The sequence below is a fragment of the Triturus cristatus genome, chromosome 2_2 (genome assembly GCF_964204655.1).
Source record: "Triturus cristatus chromosome 2_2, aTriCri1.1, whole genome shotgun sequence".
In the NCBI taxonomy this organism is placed as follows: Eukaryota; Metazoa; Chordata; class Amphibia; order Caudata; family Salamandridae; genus Triturus; species Triturus cristatus.
The window spans coordinates 579134742-579151743 of NC_140582.1; the positions used below are offsets into that span (position 1 = coordinate 579134742).

At 40.1% G+C, this 17002-nt stretch overlaps 1 protein-coding gene across 1 annotated transcript in view; it reads left to right on the plus strand.

Annotated features, from left to right (window-relative positions):
• Positions 1-17002, plus strand: part of ETFDH (electron transfer flavoprotein dehydrogenase) — a 542885-nt gene that overhangs the window by 168230 nt on the left and 357653 nt on the right. Inside the window, exon 9 of the mRNA XM_085641729.1 lies at positions 13645-13788. Within this exon, the coding sequence (XP_085497855.1) occupies positions 13645-13788 (144 nt within the window). The remainder of the gene's footprint in view (positions 1-13644; positions 13789-17002) is intronic.

Here is a 17002-nt window from a genome sequence, read left to right on the forward strand (position 1 = left end):
AAGAAACAATAAAAATGTCCCCCCCCCACCACCAAAAAAGAAAAAACTGCATCTGATGCTGGTGAAGCAATCTGCTTTAGGCGACTCTCCTTCTGCCCTTAGACATTGTCAATGTTTTCCTTAAGGAGCCTCACAATTTTGAAGGTGAAAGGGTGACTATAGGGTGTCAAGACCCTTGGGACAGTCCTGTCCAGCCGCTTTTGGAGGAAAATTGGCTGACTAGACTGGGTGAGATTAGTGGGCTTGAGTCCTCCCTAGTTTCAGATTTACTTTCCCGACCTGGTATGGCAACAGAGATACGTTCCTTTTGTGCAGATGTATTGTGAAGAGCAGCTGTGGTCTTAGGTTGTTAGTTTCCCTAGTTGAAGTAACCACAAGTCCTTTAGTGGAGGTTCTTCACCAAGGTGAGATGGGAGTGGAGTCTTTACTTCCTTATGAGTCTCTGTATGAGTCTCTATATGACCTTTTGTTAGTAGCTTGGGTGAAACCTGTTACAGGAGCTCCAGTTGACCGGGCTGTGGCCTATAGGCATCGATCCGCCCCCGAGGACCCAGTTTGTCTCTTATGTCATCCCACCACGAAGGGACTGGTGGTACAGGCTGCTACGGCTTCACAGGACCCTACTGTCCTTCCCTTGGTTCCATCAAGTAGAGAGTTCAGATGGCTGAAACACTGTGGGAAGAGTATATTCTCTTCTGTTAGTTCAGCCTTGCGATCTCTGAACAGGGCATGTGTTTAACCAGATTTTCTTATGCTTTATGATACTCAGTGGCATATCTGCTGCCTTCTGTTCCAGAGGAAGCCAGGGGTGGACTCTTTCATGTGGTGCAAGATGACTGGAGAGTGGCTAAATTCACCATGAAATGTGGTATGGACAACACTAGTTCGGTGGCTAGAGCTATGGCTCAGTCACTTGCACTGTGCAGACTTGCATGGCTGTATCAATCTTAATTTTCAGAGGCTTATAGAATAGCCTGAAAGATATGCTGTTTGATGATGTACATTTGTTTGGTGTACATGCTGATTCGGCCTTACAGCGATTCAGAGTTGGTGTGACAAAGCCACCTAGACATATCTTTGAATGTTTTGGTTTAATTGCTTATTTCTGACTTGTAAGGAGGAAATGTCTGCACATGTTTGAGTGGAATATGCTTTTCCTCTGGTGGCCACTAGTGCTGTGTTTTTGATTACTGCAGGGGTTTATGGTTGTTTAGATAACCTTGTGATTCTTTACATGTTGTCATGGACATTATGTGGGCGGTTATTCTAAAAGGCCTTTTTCTGGTCTTATTCTTTTAAGTTAGTATCTACTAGCCTACAATGGGTTTTCTTTATTTCTAATTACTATTAGGTGTAGAAGTGGTGACTTTCTACTTTGGGTCTGTCAATGACTGCTTTCCTTGTGTTTTTCTTTTTTGATCCTTAATGGGTTGCTTCATGATACACAGGTCATACAGATATTTTTACTCTGAAGAAGAGCTTGTGCTCAAGATTTGTTAACCATTCTGGTTTGTGCCACGCTCTGTGTAGAGCATCTTTTGTATGCTTAATAAGCAGTTACTTACACTTGCACACACACACCCCCTGTCAATCTTGCGGTCTGAAAAAAATAATAACTTGTGTCCTCAAAAAAAGTAGTTTGTAGCTTACATTACCAGTGTTAGGTGTGTGTACTTCTACCTCTGGTATTTGCTTTACATCTAAGCAATAGGTGATTTTCCCTATTGACAATGGTGGAAGCTCTTATTTTCACTGGATTAAGTAGGTGGAAACCAAGATGTTACCATCTTGTGAGATTTACGACACTATCTGCCAGATGTATTAACATTGTATTTTGCGAGTCCCTAATAGCGAATTTTACCGATTCGCTATTATGGACTCGCAAAATGCAATGGTTGTAGGTTTCGCAAATAAAATTGCGAATCCTACACATTCCTTATTTGCGACTCGCAAATTGCGAGTCACAAATAAGGAATGGCTTTCCATTCATTTCTATGGGCCTAGAGGCCCATAGGAATGAATGGGAATTGCATGCGCAATTTGCGAGTACCCAATAGGTACTTGCAAATTGCGCATGCAATTTCAAGGGTGCAAGGGTGCCAAAAGGACACCTTGTTGCTCCCCTGAAATATGCATGTGTGCATATGTGGCGCACATACATGCCCTATACATGCCCTAAGGGCATGTGTGTGTGCCACATGACACTTAGAAAAATTCAAAAATGTGAATTTTTCTAAGGATTTGCAATTTACCACCAACTTGGAGTTGGTGCTAAATTGCGATTCCTTAAAGCAGGGTCGCAATTTGAAAAGCGCTTCCTGCATTGAATTTAGAAAATGGCAAATTGCTATTCTCTAAATGCATTTGCAAAATAGGTAATCTCAAAAATTGCCATTCCCTATTTTGCATATGCCTTTTGGGATGATACATCCCAAAAGGCTTTTTCCCGTTAGCAAAAGGGCTGCGAATCGGCCCGTTTGTGAACGGGAAAACGCTTGATAGATCTGGCCCTATATGGTTTGCTCTTTAGGTTCTGTTTTATAGCCATTATAGTTTGGTGGCTTTTTACACATTCATGTAGGCATTTGTGGTTTATAAATGTTCTTTAAATATTGTTTCTTTTTTCTGGGTTTACGTCAGGCTATTTTAGATCTCCTAAAAAATTAATCTGTAAGTCGATTTTGTAGGACGTTTGGCGTTATTACTTCAGATTTTCAGCTTTTTTGAAGGAGAATTTCCTTCTAATGGTGTGCCATTTCTTCTTGTTGAAGATGTTCATATATGTTTGTACATGAGGTGAATAGGTGGTTGCCTCATAACTTCTGGTTTTGTAAAGGTCTTTTACTACTATATTGGAGTATCGTTGCTCTTCAAGGTGACAACTCGTTTCATCATTCAGCTGACTTTAATTGTTGTAGTTTAAATTCACACTTTGCGGAGTGTTGTCTCTAGATGGATTTTACAAAATCAGTTGGATTCTTTTTATAGAATCCTTTTAAATTTCCCAGTTTAGGAATGGGTGACCCTTTCTGGATCATCTGGAGATGGGTCTCTATTCATATAGTAGGGTCACATTCTAACCTTGGTTTTTGCTAGACTAACAAGGTTTCTTTTTCGTACTTACTATCTTGTCCAACTTTATGCTACTATGGCTTGATGGTAGTGTTGCAGACTATTTCCATTACGCTGTAGTTTTGGATGGCTGGTGTTTTCCTACGTGGTATTATGCGCACTGTAGTTTCCATACTGTTACGTCAGTATTGTTTGACTGATTGCTCGGCTTTATTTTAGATCTATGTATCATACTTTTTCTCTTGTTAATACATAGGCAGTTATTTATTTGCTGCTATTTCAGTATATACCTTTGGAATATTCTAGAGGTATTTGTATTGTTTGTAGTTGGTTTTACCTGGGGTAAGGCTGATTCTATGTCAATAGTTGCCATTGTTGTCTTTGACTCTTTTTAATAGCGTGTTTGTTATGCTTTCCCACGGATGATGGACCTTTTCTCTGTGTTGACAGAGCAGGTCTGGCTCGGATAGAACTCTTTATGGCAAAGAGGTATTGCTCAATGACCTGTCCTGCTGATCTGTGTTTCACAGGTATTGAACACGCTGTTAGTCTGGATATGAGAGCAAATGGCTTATATTTATAAGGTCGTTTGGCAAATGTTGCCCTAACATCATGGGTAACGTTATCCCCATGCTTTCAATGTCTTTAGGACTTTTCTTTCTGTGGTTCTTTCCTTAGTGCTCATGTTGTGAGCATGCATGGGTTCTGACCCCATTAACCGTGCAAATAGTTTCTATTCATATTGTTATTTGGCGTCTACCTCAGTTTGTCATGCTAACATGAATAGTTTTATTCCTATGCTTTTGAATGTCTTCTGCCTTTACTTAGCTGTAGGTCCCTCCACAGGTTTTTAATTGGTGAAATATGTTATTATTTACCTACACTATTATGAAAGGCCGGTCTTTTTATCTGGTTTTAGGCCAGTTTTGTTCTAGGTAGAAGCTTTTACTGGTCTCAGTTTGCAGACCCTCCTCTGGGGATGGGATGCTTTGGTGTTTGATTCTAAAGTAAGGAATCTGCGACTAGATGTCGCTATCAGATAAACAAGTTACTTACCTTCTGTAACGCATTATCTGGTAGAGAGAGGATCTAGCCACAGATTCCTTAACGTCCCTCCCATCCTCCCCGCTCTGCAGGGTCTTCTTTGGTCTCAATGATTTTGTTATGGAAATTCACTTACTGAATTAAGATTTCAGTGATTATTTGACACAAAGGTGTCTTTTATTTTGGCATGCTGTTTCAATAGGCAGTTTCAATATGTGGCTCCACGTTTTGAGTATGGAAAATAGTCACGGAAGAAGCTGATGTCGGCGAGGGGGTTATATGGACTCTGATGTCACATTGCGTGGATGACGTCGATACAGAGTCGTGTGGTGCCCTCTTCTGACAAGCAGACGTGCTATGGAAAAAATGTCTTGCGCCTGCGGGAGGATTCTAAAGTAAGGAATCTGCGGCTATATCCTGGCTCTACCAGATAATGTGTTACTGATGGTAAGCAACTTGTTCATCGGGGCCCTTAGTTAAAGAAAGAGCTGTCATCACATCAGTTTCTTGGAACTCAGAACCGTTTAGCTCGCTCTTAAAGCGTTCTTACCATCTCCGATGAAGAACAGGATCCTCATTCAGACAAACACAACAGTAGTGCATGATTTGAACAAAAAAGGAGGCTCAAGATCAAGACCTTTCTCATTGCCCGGCAACTCCCTTCCTAGGAATCCTAAACTATCAGGCAAAATTTCATCAGCAGTTTTGGAAACAAAACCACAAATGGGTTCTAAAATAGTGTTTTTCAAGAATTCATTGCAGAATGAGACTGTCCAAAAAACATCTCTTCACGGCATTTCAGAACAACAAATGGCAAAACTTTACATCCAGGTTTCCAAATTCAGGGTGTCTGGGCAATGTTCTTTTGATATATTTGTCAAAGCCAATACTCTATGACTTTCCATTAATACCAATGGTCATCTTGAAGCTGCAGTATTGGCATGCAACAATGATGCTCTCCAGAGTGGCTCAGTCATTGGGGGTATCTGGATCTACTGCAAGTGTCAGTGCAGCCACACGGCATGTTACCATGCAAACTGGACCTCCTCTCTAGATGACCGGGTCAGACATTCCACCTGAACTGAACACCTGTAAATTTGGCAGCATGGCTCGTCGGATCATACCATATGTTCATCTGAATTTTCCCCAGACTTGTATTGAACAAGAGCATCCTACTCGTTCAAATCTGAGATATTTTGTTTATGGTGAATCCCACAAGGACACAACTCTATATCCTGCCAAGAAGATGTGATTCTCTTGTAAATATTACATTTTGCTCAACCAAAGCTGCTATTTTCTTCAAAGTCCAAGTTGCCACTGTAACAACTTATAGGAATGGTCCTAAACAAGCATCTTTTTTAGAATTCCATTCATCAAAGATTTTAGGAGGGTAAAGAAAGCCTTTCTTTCCGTAAGTAAACTTCCAACTCCTTGGGACCACAGTTTTATTTTGTCGAAATTAATGGGCCCATCTTTTAAACCTATTCACAAAGCAGGATTGCGGCATCTGTCTTAGAAGACCGACTTTGTAGTGGCTATTACTTTCACTCATAAGGTTAGTGATATTCAAGTCCTTTGGCAGTTAAACCCTGCACTTTGTACCATGCAGATAGAGTACTAATGAGAACCAATTCCATTTTTCCTAACTGAAGTGCTATAAAAATGTCATATTAACCAGACTATTACTCGCCATGTTTTCTTTACCAACCCATCTTTACCTGCAGTATGTTCCTTACACTCTGTATGTCAGGAGAGTTATTCGCTTCTATGTAGACTAGACAAATGCCTTACACAAATCTAGCCCAATCTTTACTAACTACGGTCATGTTCTCCAGGGTTTAAACACCTGAGAAAAAATCCTTCATTAATAAACAAAGCAAGAGGAGACCTAGATGAAGGTGTCGATTGGACCCAGAAAGGAAGCTTGGACTCAACCCGACAATTCCCAAGTGTTGTGTGCAGAGGGCTGTTGTTTTAATATTTAAACTGTTTTCTTATGTATATCTATCGTATTAGATCCCTCTATGGAGCTCAGTGTATCTGGACCATGAAAAGATGAACCAATAGTGGGGGTCATTAGTGAGCAATGTATTAGACAATGTATCACAATGTTATATGCTGACAAATTCAATAAAATCTGTTATACAAAATTCTGCATAGTACTGTTATCAGCCGACTAACAAACCCGTACCAGGGAAACCCTGAGTCCATTTCAAAAGAGGGGAAACGGCTACTACAGCCTGGCTGAGAAGCATTACTTTCTCAAAGTGGCCACTTGGAAATTAATCCACAGTTTTACATGACACTACTGTCTTGATTCCAATACAAAAGCTGACTCTGCTGTTGGTCAAGATCCTCTGAAAATCCTTTCGCTTAACTTTGTTTTCTGAATTCTTCCAGACACTCCTATGAATTAGAGGTTTTATTTCATTATGGGTAAGAGCCATAAGGGTTATGGTGTTTCTGTGGACTGCTACTCTATCCTAATAGCAGAAGAAATATTTATTTACTTGTAGTCCTGATTCTACATAATAGGAGTCTTTTATTGAAGTCAAAACTTACTCTCCCTAGTCCCAATCTTTATTTCTTGGGAATGCAGCATTAAGCTCCTGAAATGTTTTAGTAGTCCACACGGACTCTGTGAGGCAACTTCCAGAACACACATCAGTAAAATTAGAACCCCCGGTGCTTTAAAGGGACTGGGTGTTTTTGTTTTAACCCTTAGAATGTAAGCCTGGCAGGCTGCACATTTCCTCATTACTTATGCATCTATGCAGCAGTTTGATTATAGGTGTTGCAGTATAGTTTTGAAAATGGATTACTGCACTACATACAGTCCAAAATTCAGAATATATTCTCTGTAATAGGCTTTTGGAGCAGATGTGCAAAATCTGGACAAGTTGGACTCTTAACCCTCTCGATATATATATATATATATATATATATATATATATATATATATATATATATATATATATATATGGTTATAATGATGGAGTTCCTTCTTGAAATAGTCATGTATGGGGTGTATTTATTACACACTGGAACATGACAAGAGTTTCCTAAGTATTCTGCAGGAACATACTTTGTCATGTTTTAATGTGCTGGAAAATTAAGATGTCCACGATTGGCACATGTACCTTAATTGTTCTCAATGAATTGTATTGTAATTTCATTTTTATAGTGCTTACTACCCCTGATGAGGCGTAGAATTGATTTGTGGTGGGTAGCCCGCTACTCCAAAACCCAAGATTAGTGGTTCATCCAGTGGCTATTAGTTATTGTTGGTTATTTGGTTTAGTCATATGCTCTCAAGAAACAATTTCATGCCTTTTCTCCAGTTGATTTGTAATTTATTAAGTAATTATGAGTTAGGTGTGATCCTTGGTGTGAATTCATGCATATGGAAAGTGGGATGAGTAGATGATCTGGAGGAGGTTAGATAATGTTAGACTGGAAGGAACTGTTCCACAGAAGGAGAGTTTGTGATTTATGGGAAAAAGGTATGGCAGTGTGCAGAAATATAGTAGAGAGTAAGGCAGACAGGCATGCAACAGAGAAGGCTACACACCGAGACAGTAAAGAGAGGGTCGTTCTGTAGAAAGTCAGTAAAGAAAACAATCCGTAGATTTACTACAAGGTCAATTTTCAGGCAAGTTTTTAGGAATGTAGTCGAATGAGGCTTTTTGAGTTGTAAATGTTCTATTACTCCTTAAACGTTTTATACATTATTTTGTGTAGAAATTGTACACATTATGCAGATTAACATTTCTGTTTGAGAAGAAGTCCATAGGTAATATTTTCTTTAGATTACATTGCTATCTGGATTCTCATCTTGCATACTGGATTGCCGCTATTAAATATGATAAACCAATAAATATCACAAAGCAGGAAACCTCTTCATTCGTCAGCCTGTAGAATGGGTACTTCACAATGGGGTGGCACTGCCTGTACTTCTTGTGAAGTACTGCCTTGGATGTTGGTCCATTTGTATGTATACTTTGGTGCAGTTTGCTGCTTTCGTGTTTTACCTGCTGCGGTGGATGGTGGCTGAGGCATGAATGCAAAATGTCAGTATAGATCCGTGCAAGTCGCATTCCAAATTTAGAACCCGCAGTCATATACCATGCATATTTATATTCTGATTAACTGTAAGAAAGTCAGCATGACTCCTCCGACACCCATGATATATTCCAAGTTTTCATATTTATTCTGTCCACCGGACGAGTAGACCCAACCTCCTGTGGCACTAACCCTTTAACTGCCAGTTTACAGTATGTATTATGGCTATTTGAAAGATCTGTCAGCTGCGAAGGCAAGCTATACATCCAGGTGTATAAGATGTTTAAAATTGTATTTATTATTCATGAAAGGGAACCCTCAACTAGCAGTGTCAGCACTCGTAAATGCATTGACCTCTAACCTCAGTTTCCATTACTGACCATGGTCCCAATATATAAACACTCGTACACATGTCAAAATTAAGGAATTTGTGACTATTTCTATTGCTTCCATAATGCAAACATATTCAAAAGAATGAAAGCAAGATTTGTGATTATTTTTAAAATAAATGTACTCATTATTATGTAGAAATGCATAAAGGTACACACGAAAGTTCGAGACAGTTTAGCTAAACTATCATGTGATAATTCAGGGAAACTTCAAATACCATTTTCTGCGACATCTTATAATAACACATTTTGGATGCATACCAGTATTTAAAACAAAATGGAGAATCAATGTGGAACTAATGACAGCAACATAATGAACAATATGTAAAAAATAAATTAGGTGCTCTGTTTTTAAAGGTCACAAAAGTGCCACTGCAGTTATATGACCTTGCCGTGGTGCAGATTTCCGATATTCAGGAATTGCACAGTTCCACGCAACGGAGTGGGATTCATACTACCTACCAAACTTTTGTGAATTCTGTTTAAGCAGGGGCAGATATACACTTTTATATATGCTCATGTGAAAATTTCACTTGTTAAAACCTTTTTTTATATTTTCTCCATTGGGGAAAAATATTCCTCTTTAGAAAAATTCATTTTCTTAACCCCACCTTGTTTTTTGGAGGGGGTGATCTCATTCTACCCTGGAAAACGTCTTACTCCTAAGATTGTTAGGAGTACATTTCAAATCTTTTCCAGGGTAGGATTGCATGAGAGAGAAGTTGGTGAATGTAATTAAACATTAAGTTTGTGGGCGTGCTCAAACGTATATGACATTCCTGCCCTGCATCTTCCACTTTTCACTTGCCGGCAGCCCTTGGGGGAAGAAATATACAGTCAAATATTTCACTCACACAAATTCTCATTTCTGTACAAAAACACATTTTGCACGTGGATACTAAGCTTCCATTTGTAAATAGTTTTGAGATTCAGGCCCATAACTCTAAGAAGACTTTGCAGAGCAGAGTTTGTCTATCTGTAAAATAAAAAACAAATGATGATCTTGTGCTTGGTATATGCTCACAATTATGGTAAACCATGAAAGTGGGACACTGCTTGATGAAGTGATTTGCCCAACAACTACAACCTGTGGTCTATTGTGAGCGTTTTTTTTTACCCTCAGTTGGCAACCTAGGCACTAGGCTGCAAATATAATCTGGGTTTATATACGGTAAAAACCTTTGAAATTGAATACCATAATTTGTCACCTCACTGCATGACATCAAATGGGACAAGTGGATTTTTACTCAGGTCAAGTAGACTTCTGAAGCATCCTCACTTGAGCAAATAGATATTTAAAAATATTCAGCACCCCTAATAGATAAAAACATGCAGGATATAGAAGTATATCCTTTTACTCTTATCCAAAAAGAAAGATTATCTGTGTATTTATAGACCGAGTAGGAATATTGCTTGCATACATTTAGGTATTCTGCTAGCCCCCTATTGCTGCTTCATTGGGCCACATTGCTTACTGGTTTCTCCTACAGGATATTGTTGCCCTCCTGACGCTGTGCTTTGCATTGGCTGTACTTCAGTCTCTTAATAGTATTGTGTTAATGTTGAACATACACCTTTGTTTTGTGCATACACTTTTTACTGTATGTGCGCTTTACTTACCTGTTCTAATGCATATGCCATTATTCCTGTACACACAATTGTGTTGCTGTAAAAATCATAGCATAAATGTGTGCAAATTGTTTCTTTAGATTTAACTGTATAATTTTATACACAATCGGGTATTGTATCAACACTTGTGGTCAAGCTTTGCTTTTCAACAAAGTGTGTTTAGTAAATACTAGAACCACCCCTTGAAGTGTAAGAAGCTTTGCTGTCGTTTATCAGCTCTGAATCATAGATCATTATAAACTTGGTGGTTTTAAAGTGTATCTTTTTAAGGGCTCAGGACCCACCTTTTTTGAATAAAAAGTCTCAAGACTGTACTATTTTTCGGGTTGACAACAATTGTGTGACCATTACTTCTACCCTATCCTGCAAGATCTCTTCCATATCTGGGATCCAATAAATTTGAAACTTTGGTTCTCAGCGAATCTGAAAACTAGCGCAGAAGGTGCATTAATTAGAGTGCTTTCCTGTCATGTTGATTTCTTAGATAGTTGTCTTCAATCAAAATGTTTGTCTTGATGATGAATACCTATGTTGCATACTACTTGAACACGTGTCACTAAATGCTACTCAGTGTAAAGCCTGCTGTCAAAGGGGGGGGGGGGGGGGGGGGGGGGGGGAAGCGCAGGGTCACGAGAAATAACTGATTTTCAAAACACCTTTGAAACTACTCAGTGTTTCTGCTTAAGATGTTCTGGGAAACTGTTCTGCAGCTGAACCGCTTCATGGAAGATAGTACTTGGTCCATTGCTTTTTTTGCACCAGTAATAGCTATGCTTAGCTGTGTTGGAATTGTGGATTTTCCACCAAAAGTGGCGTGCTGACATAAGAGCATCTCTTTTGCAACAACTATTCAGCTACTACTAATTATCAAACCTTAGATATGATGTAGAAAAGTTTTGACACTAAAGGGTTCATCAGAGGAGTCTTCTAGTTCTGCCGGTATGTGTATGTTGTCTGTAGAGTGTTGATAACATAAGCCCCTTAAATAACAGGGAATAAAAGGGACAGATGGCAACAGTAAAAGGCACAATGAAAGTGGAGAGCCCTTTGCAGTTCCACAGTGAAGCGATGGGGTTAACAGAATGGTGCTCGGTTACTTCATGCTTGTAACAAGTTTCCTAAGAACCATTCTTTGATTACTTTAATTACTGAGAAAATGTTTCGTAGTATAAAATCCCTCTCCCTAACTGTTTTACCTTGTACTGAAGATACTATGGCAAATGTCAACGGCTGTAAGTATATTACTGTATACAGTGTCCATTTATTGATTTTAGTTCATGCTATTTCTTTTCTGCCAGTAGTTCACCTTCGGCCATATCCTAGCTTTGAATTCTCCACTGCCTGCCAAATTCTCACTGATTAATTGTAATTTTCCATCCATTCAGTGGGTCCTTCAGGTCTCCCTTCTGTAACCCTAGGATTGTCCATCTGCGGTTACTAAATGTTATGTGATGTTTGATTCTTAGTGTTGAATACTTTCCTTGGAGTTACAACTGCCTGTGTTCGCTCATCCTCATTGATTGAAATCTTAATTATTTGTGACCGTTTCTGCATTGCTTGAAAGGTTATGTTTGCAAGACTTGTCTTCACATTGAAGCATTTAAGTGAGCTCAAAGTAATTTTTTTGGAAGGATCTTGTTTTCCTCTACTAACCCCTTACACATGTACGTACGGGAATAACCTATTTGCTGAAAAAGCAAATATCCCTGGCCTTTTGCATGGGGTAGAGCGTGCAGTTCATCAACCTATTACGACAATAAAAATATTTTTTAAATAGATGTTTTATTAGCATTTTCTTCCATTAAAAAACATGTAACAAAACAGACCTTTCTGCATATCCGTATTGATTTTTCCTTCATGCACATTATATCAAAATACATTCTACATCTGCACTCCTAATAACGCATACACCAATTTGTCTTCATTATCTTAATAATAAATTTATATGGCATCTCTTTTTTCGTTCAATCTGGGCTCTCCTTTAACCATCCTCCTCTCCTCACAGTTCCATCTCCAATACAAATTTCAAGCACTCCTCTAAAGCACAATGGAAATTAAAGATGTGATTTTTCTGTGAAACTCTTTTGTCCAGCTTGAAAAGTGTTTATTATTTCTCTTTGCCGCAACAGTTTCTAATAATGAATGTATGCCATAATTGAGCCTCCAGTCTTGTAAGATAATCTAGTCCTTTTCTTTTAATGGTTTGAACTGTCTTTTGGTGAGTTAAAAAGAAGATTTTTTACCACAAGTGGGTGATATCAATCAAGGGATTCCAACTATCTATTTATAACAAGACTGTTTCGTTACTTACAAAATAGCTGGTGTCTGATACCTTTATTATTACCCGACCAATAAAGAATATTATTGTTTGGGTGTCTTCAATAGAATCATAAAGGATCTTTATCTCTGTTGTCACAGCGACGGCATGCTTTGTTGGTTTTAGATACTTGAACGACTCTGACGATCCAGCTTTATTATATTTAATATGCACGTAAGTATTATTGTCTGTGCCTGTGGGCAATAATGGCTATTGAAATCCCTGTAATTATGGGAGGTTAAACTTATAGTTGGCAAAGGCTGATTGTTACACATCTGATTGACCACTACAGATGGAGATCTCAGTTTTATGATAGGCTCTTGAATATTTGGTTACATCAAGGGATTCGCCGTTGGTCAATTTGTGTAAGAGTGAGGTTGATATACCTGGATGGAAAAGGCAACCAAGAGGAGTCAGGAGGGAGGCTTCTGAGAACTTATCAATGGACCGGCCACTACAGTAAGATTGAAATATGGATCTGCGTACCAGGGGCTTGATTATTTCCCTATAGTTGAGGGCATTATGGCTGTTAGCACTCCCTCCCACACACACAGTCAAATAGGGAAGCGCTACAGCAGCATGAGCAGCCTCTCACTTCAATGACCTTCATCCTCACACAGCGCTCCCTGTGCCTCTTCTAATCATGTTGCTGGAAGAGAGATGGCGGTCTGGAATCCTCCCCTTGCTTTAGTGAGCGAAGGCCCAATCAGCCAAAGAAAAGGTTAAATAAAACATTGTTTTCTTTTTCCTGCTTTACTTTGGCTGATTTGACTTCCCTTCCCCAAAAGCAAGGAGAGGCCATTAATCCATCTGTGTAGCAGCACAATTTGCAGAGGTACAGGGATTAGTATGTACTGTACTGATTATTATGACATTTTCCTATTTAGTTGTGTTTGTGAGCACTCTAGAAAAAATGTTACTATAATGAAAATAAATATTTATTAATGTAATCAAGATATGTACAAAACGTTTACTGGAGATACCTATAATAGAGAACTAGGATTACAAAGGAGTCACTTTTCTTTACTCCATGCTTAAATGCATAATATCCAGTCTGTAAACTAGATTAAAACACGAAGCAAGGAGAAGTGTATCTGCATCCTGATGTTTCTTTTCTTTTTCGTTTTAAAGGTTGGTTTAGACTACCAAAATCCATACGTGAATCCTTTCCGAGAGTTCCAGAGGTGGAAGCACCATCCGAGTGTGGCACCAACTTTGGAAGGTGGAAAGCGCATTGCCTATGGAGCTAGGGCCCTCAATGAAGGTGGCTTCCAGGTAAATAATCTGTCTGCAAGTATAAAGCTACACACTTTTCCGTTAGTTTACCCTGCACTGTGGCCTTTTTAATGTTTTTTTTTAATTGAGTTTCACTTAAAGAAAGGTAACAACATAAATGGGTTCCTCGGATCCTATCCATGACCCTAAGCCTGCTAAAGATGCCACTTGCTCCTGCTTTCATATCCAGACAGTTTGCGAACATCTTAATACCCATGTGCCTATGTGCAATCCTGAAAGACTGTACACCGCAGTATCATTTCATGAGAAATGTCTTGATTTTATTAACTACTCCTTGGCATATTTAAAGACAATTGTTTGCAATCAGTAGTCCTATGAGCTCAAGTTAAGTTTATTTGATTTAGTTCTCGGCTGAGAACAACAAATATTTAATACATAAAATTTTCCTTTAAAATTTAGCAGGAAGATGATAAAAGTTGTCATTCTAGTACAAAGTTAAAAACGATTTTAAAAATTTGAATAAATTGTAACATACAAATTCATTTGGCGGTACTTTACAAAGCGAAATCAAGGTCTGGACTGAATTCATTTTACATTTTGTTTGAATGGGTTGTATAAACCTTTTTCTTGCATCTACAACTGTCAAATTTGGGCAAACAAACAACATGTGTTCCAGATCTTGCTCCCCGCCATTACATAGGTTACAGTAAGTGCTAGTTTTTTCTTTTTCTTTTGGGAGCCACTTGTAGGTAAGCACTTTTAATGGGAGTATCCTATGAATTACATTAGGTACCTTTCCACTGTCACGTAGCAGTGCCTCACTTCAAGTCTGCCAGGTTTTTATCCTTGTTAGGACTTTGTAATTGCAGACTCTCCTTTTAGGATGAAGAGGTTGAATTGAACAGTGTCAAATAGGGGCTGCATATAATAGCTCTAATTAGGTGCAGCCTTTACTAACACCATTATAAGTGTAGAAAGTGGAAGCAGCTGGCCTAGTAAACATCACTGATGTGGACACTAGCAGACAGTGAGGACAGACTGGTTGGTCTTCGCTCAAGTGTAGCACTGGGAGTCGTGTCTTATTGTGCATATAGAGCTCCTCATCTTTTCCCGGCCAGGGTAGTGTCCTGCCAGTGCGGCTTGCTTCTTTCCATGCCAGTTCTGTGGATATTGAGGGGTTTTGTGCCCCTTCCTGGCCCCTGGGGAAGTTCTACCTCACTTATGGGAGGGAAGCAGACCAGAAGCTTGTGAGATGACCAGGAGACAGACTTCAGCGAGGTGCTGTGCAGAGTGAAGGGTGAAGATCCAAGAGGTGGGATTGGGAAGCGAGGGGTGCCCTTGACTCCCTGCCTTGACTGGTCAATTGGAACACCGCTTTTTACCATCGCAGCTCCCATTATGGAACCAAGCCGGGAAGCTCTGGTAAGATTGCAAATCAGGGGTGTTTGGTGCTCTGATATAATCTGACCCCTTTACTAAGCATATTTTTATAGAAAACTAGAACTAGGTACACTGAGATGACAATAAAGAAACAGTTGCACATGCCATTATACCAAGGCACTCCCAGACGGTATATAATAACTGATGGCCATGTTACTGCAGGGATCGGGGGAACGTCTGTTAAATTAAAAATAAGCCCTGCCCTGGAACTACCTCAGGCACGATGGGCTATGTTACCGATATCGCACTACCTAATAAGTAAACCGCTTGTAATTCCCTTGGGTCATCAAGCTGTAGAGGCCCTAGGTGATCCAGCAGGCAAAGTGAGTTACTTTAACCCTCAAAATCTAATGCCTAGAATGACCGAGGGAGTGAGTGTAGATGATGATATCAATTGTGATGATTGTGATGTGACCCTCACTCATTGGATGTATTGGCATCCAGAGGAAAGCAGTGAAGGGGCAAAGACTATAATATCAGGCCCACTTCCTCCTCCTTCCCTTACTGATGATTATACTGTCCCTGATGTGCTGATCCAGATTAAAACCGAGTGAGCTAAACCAGCATTAAAAATGCTATAGGTCACGCAGTTTCTTTGAGTTACAGCTATTGACTTTGTAAAAGGCAATGTTTTTACCCTTGCGTTTGGAGTGTATTATATTAGCAGCATAAAATCAATTTTTCATTCCTGAAGAGCTGTGAGCATCCTAGGTAAGTTTTTTAAATTAAGCATTGGGTACCATTTTGTTACAATGTTAATGAGATTTTTGTGTAACCATAAACTAAAAAAATTAAATAAAAGCAAAATAAGGAATTTAAAAAACAGTGTAGCGATATAAGTTAATAAAGAGATGGCCTTTAATCTTCCTAAAGACAGATGATTGCAGACACTCACAGTGAAGTTAACCAATGGCTGAAGTGGGTTGAGCACTGCCCAATGTTGTATAATGTAGTGAGTGAAAGAAAAATGTGAATGACACAACAGACCAATGGATGAAGAGTGCTAGCAGAAAGGCCATCTAAGTATTTAATATACATAAAGTTTAGCAAAATGAAAGGGTCTTGGCTAACTCCAGAAGTAAAAACAAGATGGAAGGAATCCAAATTTTATCAAACCCTTGGTGGCATTATTAAAACACAACATTCCACACTCAGGAATTGATTAAGAATCTGGGCCCCCCGGAGGAGCCAAGATGGCGATCGGGACGGCAGCGTAGGCTCCCGGCTCCGTGAACCTCCGCACCCCGCACAGATATCCTGCACGAGATCCTTAGCCTGCGCTATCTACCCGTGTTGGTGAACGCGAGCGGCAACCGGCCGTGTGACCCCGAAGTTTCTGGCAGCGGTACCGCCGGAGAAATGTCCGTCTGAAGTTTGCGGCCTGTGCAGCCCCGGAGCCGGGACCTCGAGTGAACGCCGTGGCCGGGCGGCAGTGCAACAACAACGGCCTTTGGTGACTGGGTGGGTTCGGACTGCCGGAGTGGTGCGAATGTCGGACTGCGCTTCGCCGTGGTCGCTCCTACCAAGCGTAGCTGAACGAGTGCGTGCCCGAGGTGGCAACTCCAAGACTCTCCGGTGATTGCTTCAGCCTTCGCCGGTGAGCTGCCCGGACGCCGCCCGTAACTTGTCCCGATTCTTGCGGGCTGCTCCCGGATTTTCGCGGGCGCTGGTCCGTGGTGGGGGCGACTGTGGCCCGTGACCACACACCGGACACATTGTTTGCCTGCCCTCGGAACCCAGTTACCAGTGCCATGGAACCCGAGGCGCTTGTGTCTGAGCCCCGGTCCCGATCTGGGATAGACCTACCCAGCGG